Source organism: Chiroxiphia lanceolata, chromosome 1, assembly GCF_009829145.1.
Source record: "Chiroxiphia lanceolata isolate bChiLan1 chromosome 1, bChiLan1.pri, whole genome shotgun sequence".
Lineage (NCBI taxonomy): Eukaryota > Metazoa > Chordata > Aves > Passeriformes > Pipridae > Chiroxiphia > Chiroxiphia lanceolata.
Genome location: NC_045637.1, coordinates 134,764,101 through 134,774,619, shown reverse-complemented (window position 1 = coordinate 134,774,619; position 10,519 = coordinate 134,764,101). Strand labels below are relative to the sequence as shown.

Here is a 10,519-nt window from a genome sequence, read left to right as displayed (position 1 = left end):
AGAGTAGTGAACTGAGGGTGTGCTTGATGCCAGTAGGCCATCCAGCATCACTATGACTTGACAGATCATGATAGGTTTGTGTCTATTTGAGGATGAGAGGTCTGCTCTTTGCCCAATGTGTAACACAGTCATTGAAATGGAGTTTTATGCACACCCTGATGTCGCAAAAACCACTTGGGTTAGGGATGACTACACACAAAACCCCAAGGGCCCAGCTACAGGCTGAGACAGTCCAGTCACTCCTGGTCCAACTTTTCTTTTTTTCCTGCCCAGAAAAAAGAGCAATGCTGAAAGCCCTTTCCTATGGGGTAAAGAGAGGGATGAGATATGAACAGAATCCTCCAAGTGTGTTCAATGCTTCCTGGGTCTTGAGGGGAAGCTCTTAGCTGAGGGAACTGGCTAGTTTGTGTCAGTACCAGATAAAGAATTTTTTTAAGACAAGAAAAAAGAAAAAAATTATTAAAAAAAAATAAAAAAGGAGGGAGGAATATTTACAAGTGCATGAATGGAAGCTTTGTCAGGAGTTTTCTGGGGAGATAAGGAGCTGGACTGGCCCATCTCTAAGCAGCATGGACACACTCACTGCCTTTGAGTCTCTCAGGAAAGAGTAAAAGGAGCTGCTGACATTTCTGCTTAAAAGGAAGAATCAATGAATCTTTGTTTCCCACTGCCTGCTTGTTTGACCTTCTTGTGTTGTGGAATAGAAAAGAAATAAAAGAGAACGGCTGAGGGGAGAGGGGATTCGTGTTAATAAAATCCAAGACAAGATCACAGCCCTCTGATCATCGCTGGAGATGCCATTATTTGGTTCTTGTCCTATTTGCTGCTGTTGCTCATTTCTGATTCTTGCCTTGCTGTAATAAGTCACACTCTTTCCAGCCATCATCCCTGTATTGACAGGCAAATGTCACCCACGTTTGATTGACGTCCATTGCTCCTGAATACAGAAGTATGATTTAGGAATCAATTCTGTTTGTTTATTTAAACAGCTCTTTGTGTACCTTGTATGTCTGTAAGCAGGACAAGTTCCTTAATATTTTCTCAGCAGCAATGCCACTAATATTGCACATTCACCTTCCCACTCAGTCACAGAGGTGCTCACCAGACCTTGGGAGAGGAGAAGACTTTCATGAACACACACACACACACACACAAAGAAAAGAGAAAACCCCAAGATTTAACAAAATGCTTTGCTGCCCCCAAGTTAAACCAAAGAGATCTCTCCTCAGGTCCAGGCATCTGTTGATTTGCATATGTCCCGCACTTTTCTCTGGCTTCTAAACAAAAGGGAACACTTTCCCTAGGTGTCAGTTTGCAAGCAAAGCAGTGGCTGGCTTTAACACCAGGAAACACTGCTGCCAGTGATGAGTATGTCAATTTTAATTCACAGGAAGAACTATTTCTTTCTCTGTCTTTGTGGTTGTAATCGGGGTGAGGGGGAAGAGAGAGATCCGAAATTGCCAGAGATGTTAATCTCTATTATTGTGGGAGATATATTTTCAAATAACTTCTACTTGAACAATGGGTAAAGCATCTCTGCATTTAAAGAGGTATTTCCCATAAAACACCAACATGGTAGGGTGGCCTCAGGGAAGCATTAAGCAGGAGGTGGATTGACCTTTTAATTCTCGATTGGTGACCTGAAGGGTATCTGGAGGCTGTTAAGCACATCTCTTCCCTTTGGTTTGCTCCAGGAAGAGCTGTCATCGCAAGATGCAGCTAGTGAGTGAGGCTCACGATTTCGCTGTTCATCCGTTTGCGGGAGGGGTGGGGGAGGGAGATCAGAAAAAAAATATGTATTTCCCACACTGACAGAGTAATGCCAAACTCTCTGCGAGTGGGAAGAGCAGAGCAGATGCTGGAATGAGATGCCAAAGCAGCTCCCCTTTCCCCTGCGCTTTTGGGTGCCTATAAATTGCTCCAGCGCGCTCGTCAGCCTCCTCCTCTCCTGGCAGGTGGCACCCGGGCAGGATCCCGCTCTCCCTTCGGCTCCGGCTCCGGCTTCGGCGCGGCGGCGCGGACACTGGGCGGCGGGCACCGGGGCGGCCGGGAGGCGCGTCCCCGCTGAGGACAGTCGTCTCTGCGAAGAAAAAAAAAGAGAGAGAGTGAGAGCGAGCAGGCGAGCGAGGCGATCGCGAGAGGAAAGGCAAGTTCCAGGCAAAGTTGACTCGGACTGGCACAGCCTGCAAAAAAAAAAAGTCGATCGCCAGCGGGAGCATAAAAGTGCGGGCGGCCGAGGCGCGGCGGCAGCTCTCCCTCCTCTCCCTCTCCGCTCCTTTGCCCGCCCGGTGGCTGCAGCGGCCGCAGCGAAGCGCCGCGACCCGCGGGAGCCCCGCGCCACCGCCGGCCCGTGGGAGGGCGGCCGAGCCCCAGGGGAGCCGAGCTCGCACGGGCTCGGCGTTTTTTCGGCTCTGAGGAGGAACCCCGCCAACCATCAAGATTTTGTCCAAAAGCAGACAAGAGGATCGCCCTGCGCTGAGCCGGCTGGTGGGCAGCAGGCGGCGGCTGATCGCGGCCGGCGCGCTGGGGGTGGTGATGGTGCTGCTGCTGGTCATCCTCATCCCGGTGCTGGTCAGCTCGGCCGGCACCTCGGCCCACTACGAGATGCTGGGCACCTGCCGCATGGTCTGCGACCCTTACGGCGGCACCAAGGCGCCCAGCACGGCGGCCACGCCCGACCGCGGGCTCATGCAGTCCCTGCCCACCTTCATCCAGGGGCCCAAAGGGGAGGCCGGCCGGCCGGGCAAAGCGGGGCCGCGCGGCCCGCCGGGGGAGCCGGGGCCGCCCGGCCCGGTGGGGCCGCCGGGTGAGAAGGGCGAGCCGGGGCGGCAGGGCCTGCCGGGCCCCCCCGGGGCGCCGGGGCTGAACGCGGCCGGGGCCATCAGTGCCGCCACCTACAGCACCGTCCCCAAGATCGCCTTCTACGCCGGCCTCAAGCGGCAGCACGAGGGCTACGAGGTGCTCAAGTTCGACGACGTGGTCACCAACCTGGGCAACCACTACGACCCCACCACCGGCAAGTTCACCTGCTCCATCCCCGGCATCTACTTCTTCACGTACCATGTGCTCATGCGGGGTGGCGACGGCACCAGCATGTGGGCCGACCTCTGCAAGAACAACCAGGTGGGCGCCTCGCCGGGGGCAGCCGGGGACATGAGGGCAGCAGGCGCCCGGGGATAGCCAGGCTCCCCGAGGGAGCGGGCGCTGTGCGGGTAGCGGGCGGAGCGGCGCGGGAAGGGCGGGAAGCGGGCGGGGAGGGGGAGCCGGGCGGCCGCTGGAGGTGGCGCGGTTGCGAGGAGGGGTGAGCCCCGAGGGAGCCGCAGGGGACCGGCGTTCGTCTTTCCGCAGCCGGCGGAGACCCTGCGGGCAGCGCCGCCCCGCTCCGCCTCGGGTGCCCGAGGACCACCGAGGGGCCGGGGGTTCCGCGCAGAGCAGAAAGCGGACTCGACGCTCTCTCCTCCCCGAGAGCCGCGCCGCAGGTGCCTGTCCCAGCCCGCCGTCCGGGCCGCCCCGCGGGCACAGCAGCACCTGTTCGGCGCCGCTCCCAGCCCGCCTGGGACATGGAGCGCTGCCCGCAGTTCTGCCGGGACGAGAGCGGGGGGCGGGCACGCGGGCAGCGCTGCCCCCGCAGGGGTGAGCATAGCCCGGCCCGTGGCCCGGCGTTCCCGGGAATGGGAAACTCCCCGGGAAGGAAGGGGAGCTGGAGACGGCGGGTGAGCTCAAGAGAGGGTAGTACTGCGTGGGGAAAGGGTGAGGTGGGTGGGAGGAAAGCAGGCATGGCAAGGGGTGCTGGGTTTGACACGCTCAGCCCCCCGGCGGGAAGCGAGGCTTGAACCCCACCCGGGAGAGCTGGTGACAGAGTGAGCTCGGCGGCCGCAGAGCTCGGCCCTTGGCGGGCCAGCGCCAGGGGAGGCCCCGGCTGATGGATCGTGGCGGGGCGACCGGAGAGCCCAGGCACGGCCCGGGTCTGTCGGCATCCCCCAGGACAGGATGGAGACAACGGAAATAGTTAAAGGTCTTGCGATGCTACCTGTCTGAAAGACACAGGAATCATTTCTTTTAATTAGGATAAACGTTGCCACCGTGCTCGCAGAGGCTGCGCCTATAACATTGCCTCCGGGGAGCCGTCCTTTGCAATTTTGCGCCTCTTCCGTACGTAGTTAACGGACGCGGATAGGTTGGCTCTAATTCCTACAGCGCTTAGCGGCACCGCCATCCCTCTGGCTCTGGGTGCCCGGGGGCAGTGTGGTGTGTGCCCGGGCGTTCCCGTGTCCCCGGAGCTCGGCGGTGCTCCCGCCGGTCCCCCCGGCGGTGCTCCCGCCGGTCCCCCGGCCCCCCGTGCGGGGGGAGGGCGAGGAACCTGCCGAGCATCGGCTGCTCAACAGGTCCCTCACCGTCCGAGCCGCCCCGGCACCCGGGGGCTGAGGGGCCGTACGTCGGCTCTGCCGGGCTCCGAGAGCCCGGAGCCAGCGCTGTCGCTCTCCCCGGGCTGTTCACCCCCCGGCGGGGCGGGCTGGGAGATTGATCAGCTCTGTGCGGTATCCGTGAGACTGAACACCGGCCCCGTGCCCCCGCCGTGCCGGGCGGGTCGCGGACGGTCTCGTTCGTTTGAGCGTCTCGTCCCACGCCGAGTCCCTCCGGCTCACGGCCCTTTGTGCTCAGCGCACACCGGAGCGGCGGCCGCCGGTAAATTAACCTGATACACCACTTAACCTTTTGTTTATGGCTCCTCAGAAGGACTGTGAAAACAGAATAATGAGGACATCAGCGGCAATTAATTAAGTTAGAAAATACCTACTATAAATACCGTCTCAGCAGATAAACCAGGACTGGTAAAGCAAAGTATGTCGCAATACATTCACTTCGATATCTTCATACAAAGGGAAATCTTGTATACTACAAGAATACCATTTTACATGCAAATAAAGCATTACTCTATTTTTTACCCCTACTTATAATGTTTTAAAGTGTTTATTTTCACAAATCTTGAATATATATATAGCAATACTTTTAAAGAAGTACCCAGTTATAAATATTAAATTGAGCCTGAAGTCTAACCATTCCCAAATATAGCTACTTCCAGTACCAGACAGACAAATTAAACTCGTAGTTATTCAAAGAAGAAAAAAAAAAAGGCCCGGGCTTCTGTGAATATATTTGTATATACCCGTGTGAGACAAGTATTTAGGTAATATAAACTGCATATAAAATGTTTGAAATGGACCCGCAGTTTTAGTTCATCAGTGATTATGATTTATACTTGAAACACTAAATGCCGATGTGACACTTTGTGTATTATTTATAAGAAAGCTCAGAAATTTTGGAAGTTGTGGAGTGACAAAGGTAACGTTACAAATCCAGTGTTTTCTAACAATGAAAAAAGCCAAACCATTGGAAAGTGTATATCAAATATAATTTCTAAGCAAAACATATGTGGAACCTCAAGGTTCTCGGTGTTAATGCTACTTTAATGGTTATCAAGCTTGAACAGGAAAGTGCTGAGATGGCTCAGCAAATATGTGTGTGCAGCCAGAGAGCATAGCTTCATGAAAAAACTTGCATGGAACTTGTGAAATGTATTGTCCCTTAATGGTTTAATTTTGAGTTACATTTACTGTCTCGCAGCAGTACACTCACTGAGAATTCATTTGAGACTGTTCTCCTAGGCTTTAAAAAGAAATTGCTCTGGCTAACCAAGCAAGGAGGTAAACCCCCTAGGAATAGTGTACTGGAGTCTATGGGACCTTTGCTGCTATACACAGGGCAGTAAGATCTACACTTTGGTTTCTAGACTTTCAACACCCAAAATATTTTTTTTTCAGCCAGTATGTACTATGTAGAATCTTAAAAATGAAATATCCATTGCTGTTGTAGCCAGTGTCCACATGCTGACTCCTTTAGGATAGTCACTAATATAATTTGAGTTCTCCTTTACTATCCACAGAAAAACAACGTTTTATACAAATCCACAAAGCAGCATTTCATTAGGATGTAAATGGGAATTGGAAAAGTATATTAAAACCATCTGCTTGCCAGTACGCAAGACACTGGTTGGAAGTTTTTCTAGCTCATGTATAGTCTTTTCACTTTTCACTCCTCACCATTTGCCCTTTCCATTTACACGGCCAGCAACCATTTCAGTCTGTTATTTTCTCTGGAAGGTGTTTCCAGGGTTAATGACCCAGAGAGCCTTCGACTCCACCCTGCCCGTAATTAATCCCGAGAAAACATCCGGTGCTTAGAATAATTATTGCTTAAACACTAGCAAAATAGATCAGTAATGGTAAACAATACCAGGCAAGTCAGAATCAAGAAGTCCTGAAATAGTCGGGGTTAATCATCGTGCCATGTATCAGTTTAAATTTGCAGCCTGTCACAGCACTGCAAGCTTTTGCAGCCTTTCTCACTCTTCTTACAGGATGCATAAAGAATTTCCACCTACTGTGATCTTTAAGCTGCATAATGCCATAAGATCCTGCATGGTAAAAGAACTCCCTCCTTTATAGCATTTCAATATTAATGTGAAATCATATCACATGAAAATTTAATTTGGAAATTTATCATGTAAACTTTGAAAGGAATCCATGGAAAATTGTGACTTATAGCCTATTTTTTCAATTCAGAACAGATAAAATCCCACATATAGTACGCCAAGTCATGTATTATTACTTAGTTCAGCTTTGCAATGCCACTAAATCATTTACTGCTCTGTAACTATGCTGGAACAAAGACAAGCAACAAGCAGATGACGTGTTACACTGAAATAAATCACATACAACCATCTTTAAATATTTTACCAAACACGGTCAAATTATATATAAATGATTTGGAGACTTACAGTGGCATAGACTGTTCATTGCTGGAAACCAGCATATATCTTGAAACTACAGATTACTTCCAGTTTGCAAGAAATGTCAAATTTAATCAGTAGCGGAATAGCAAGGGAGAAATGGGAAAAAAGTATGTTTAAGAGAAAGTTGCAAATTAAAAGCCCTCAATGACATGTAAATTCCAAAAACCTCTTAAAGCAAATAGTGACTCTCCTGTGATTTTTCAAAGCTGCGAACACAGCTTAAAACACAGCGAAATTAAATTTTTGCTTACTGAAATGTGGCAATAGGAGTTTTTTCAAACCCAGACTAGGATCCTTACCTGCTTGTGTGCATGTGTGTGGGTGGATGTGTATTTCTTGTATTCTTTTCTGTAGCATGATCCTATTACTGGTATGACAATAAACTGCCTCTGGAAAAAGTCCAGCTGGGGAGCTCCCTGTGGATCCTCACCATTGTCAATCACTTGTCTCACTGAAATAAAAGTTACACCAGTGTAAAACTAGCACATGACCATATCCAGTTCTCCCAACTCCAGTTATTCTTACACATATATTTAAAAAGGCTCCAGACATTTACAGGAGATCAAGAAGTTTTGTATTCATCACATGACTGAGAAAGGAGCGTGTTATTGCTTTAGTTTCAGATGTTGTGTTGTAGGAGAAAATAAGCAACAACCATAGGAAAAAACATGAAATATAGGTTGCCAGATGTTTAAAGTGGCAACTCATGCATGGTGAATAAAATATTGAGGATATGCTATAAGTTCACAGTGCAAGAAAAGCCACCTGAGTTTTCTTAACCACTCATTATGTATTTTATGTAGGTTCGAGCTAGTGCGATTGCTCAGGATGCTGATCAGAACTACGACTATGCCAGTAACAGCGTGGTGCTTCACTTGGAGCCAGGAGATGAAGTTTACATTAAATTAGATGGAGGAAAAGCACATGGAGGAAACAACAACAAATACAGCACATTTTCTGGATTTATTATTTACGCTGACTGATAATGAGTAAAAAGACCCACCAAACCAGTCCAAAAATGAAGCCTGCTCTTCTAAGTGATGGATTTGCGTGGCAAAAGTCAATGAAACAAGTACCCCAGCAGAGAGCGACCACCAAACACCTCAGTAGCGGGGGAAAAAAGTCAAATGCTACCTGATTCACATCTGTACAACACAGAGAAATCTTATGTTAAAAAACGACAAAACAAGCTCAAAACAGATGTGCGATCCACTACCGCCAAAGCAAATACTTCCTCATTGTTAGTGTCCATGTGAATGAAGTTCTACATAGATCAAATTTTTATAGGAAAAAAGCCCACCTAAGGACGCTGAGTTATTTCTTCAGTGTATATGATACTTTGATGTGTTATGATCTTGCTGCTTTATCCATACTTCAGCTTTGGTTCTTGTGACTTACTTGCTAACAATGATGCTTGGATTCCACTGATAGTGTGGTGAGGAATGATTTTACAATAAAGGGAAGAGGTAATCAAAATATACTTTCTCTCTGCAAAGAAATTGTTTGCCTTGTACTTTTCTTACCCTTCCACTTAAAACTAGAAACTAATCATCTTCAAGCCTTAACTCAATGTTCCTGCTTTGTAGGTTTACATTAGACTTTTAACATAAAATCAGTCCAGTGGAGTTGTTTAAATTTTGTCTTTCCCTTAGCTGTGTTCTAAAAGAAAAAGGAGGACAGAAGAAACACTTTATTTTCCCCTGAAAAATGTAATAGTTGACAAACTATTCTGTTGGATCAAATCCCTGATTCCACCAAAGCCAATGGCAAAACTCCCATTGCTATTAGTAGAAAAGGGATTTGGCTTTTTTGATTTGTATACGTGTAAATATATATTTAGACAATTATTACAGGCCCATTCTTGATGGTTAGTTGTGTAAATATTTAGAAAGCCTATCATCCACATCATCACACTAAGGTAGAGTGTTTTCTTTGCAGCAATTAGTTTTCATTAGTCTTTTAGCACTTAGTCTGTACTTGGGTACTATTTTTAATAAAGTAGTTATGGATTAATATACCACAGATGTTCCACTAGAATTTTGTAGGAATATAATGGGTCAAAACCTTAATTGTCTTAGGTGTCTTGTCTCACTGAAGTTAGTGGGATTCTTCCCACAAAGGAGGAGTGGGAGATCTGACACATAAGAAAATGCTGTCACATAGACCTTTCCCATGGAAGCTAGTTACCAGTCTGTAGTAAAGTGTGCCTATGAGATGGACACAGTTGAGCATATTACCAAAAATGATTAACACATATGCAAAGAAAGAAGCAAATATTTACATGCAAAAAAAAAAGTGTGTATTAAAACTTATTTTTCTCATTAATATATGTATAGATATAGATATATAAAATCTAAAAGAGGTTTAATCCATATAGAGGATTAATGGCTTGGAGAATTAAACTAAACACAGATACTATGAGTTACATAGTTATAAAAATGCTTTAGAATCAGTCATACCAGTAATGTCCACAGAATATTTTTATTCAGAAAATGGATTTATTACTTGTTTTGGTTTTGGGAGGCTGTCTGTTTCTCTCAGGTTAAAACTCGCAGATTTCATTCTAAACCTAAATTTTAGCAAGATTACTAAATAGTTCTTTAGCACAGTTGGTTATGTTATTTATTTTTAACATTTTGGCAAAATCAAGGCAACATTTCTATAAATCATTAAAGTGTAATAGAGGCTACCCCTACCATTGCTATTTCACGTACTTTGCCACAAGCAACCTTGTCTAATGTACTAAGGGTACGAACTCAGATTTATCTGCACTAAAATGTCTGAAGTGTCTGCCACTGTGACAAAAAAGCTCTCCAGTGCTGGCTGCTCAGCAAAAGTCTGATAAAGATTGTACACATCTCTCTAAAAATCTCATCTGAATAAGTGACGCTTCTCTTAAACAGAGCATGTTACTCTTTGTTTCTGTTTTGAGTCGTCCAATTCAAAACAAATGCCGAGTGACTCTCGGCTGACAGGATCACCAGGCAAACTCATGTAGGGTTTATAAGGGGACATAGTGCTGCCAGCTGCTTGTGTATTATCCCAGCAGAATGGTTAACGCTCTTACTTCATGACAAAGTGCCAACCTGTATCTGTACATGGTAGTGATTACTCCTGTTTTATTTCTATGAGGAAATTACTTTAATAACAAATGTGTAACTGAAGTTGGTCTGTTCGCTCCACTGTTGTTTTACTGGTCAGTGCACTCACACAGCAGTGTAGCTAGAGATCCTCTACGTAGTGCCACACACCGATGCACCAAGCTAGAGATCATTCACAACCAGCAGTGCGTATTTACTAAGGTGTTTATTGGAAAGGCTCAATACTACAAGATGTATATGGTCAAATTTGAAGAAGCTTTTGAAATCAGGCTCCCACTGCTACTGGATAACACCATTTTTTGAATAGATCACATGCCCAGGTTAAAGTTAGACAAGAGCAAAGAACACGCTTTATGTAAAAACCACATATAAGGCAAACATTTCTTCCTTTTTCATCATATCTTGATATACTGATTTGTAAAGACTTATATCACAACCTTTGTTATAACTATTAGAACTCATTAAAACTGTATTATGTAATATATTTTGACTTCTGGTGTTGCATCTTTACAAAAAGAAGCTGGTCTGTGTCAAGTTTTACATGATCACTGTGAGATTCCAAAAG

At 46.7% G+C, this 10,519-nt stretch overlaps 1 protein-coding gene across 1 annotated transcript; it reads left to right on the top strand.

The window, feature by feature from the left end:
• The first annotated feature begins 1,763 nt into the window (after positions 1 to 1,763).
• Positions 1,764 to 10,438, top strand: C1QL3 (complement C1q like 3). The gene is made up of 2 exons (XM_032679770.1): positions 1,764 to 3,123; positions 7,657 to 10,438. The coding sequence occupies exons 1-2, from the start codon at positions 2,536 to 2,538 to the stop codon at positions 7,834 to 7,836; spliced, it is 768 nt and encodes a 255-aa protein (XP_032535661.1). The 5' UTR covers positions 1,764 to 2,535; the 3' UTR covers positions 7,837 to 10,438.
• The last annotated feature ends 81 nt before the right edge of the window (positions 10,439 to 10,519 follow it).

Bases quoted from the DNA above. Each gene is read 5' to 3' on its own strand.
- C1QL3 (XM_032679770.1), top strand. From the start codon at position 2,536: ATGGTGCTGCTGCTGGTCATCCTCATCCCGGTGCTGGTCAGCTCGGCC. The intron at 3,124-7,656 runs GTGGGCGCCTCG...TATTTTATGTAG, and splicing joins ACCTCTGCAAGAACAACCAG to GTTCGAGCTAGTGCGATTGC.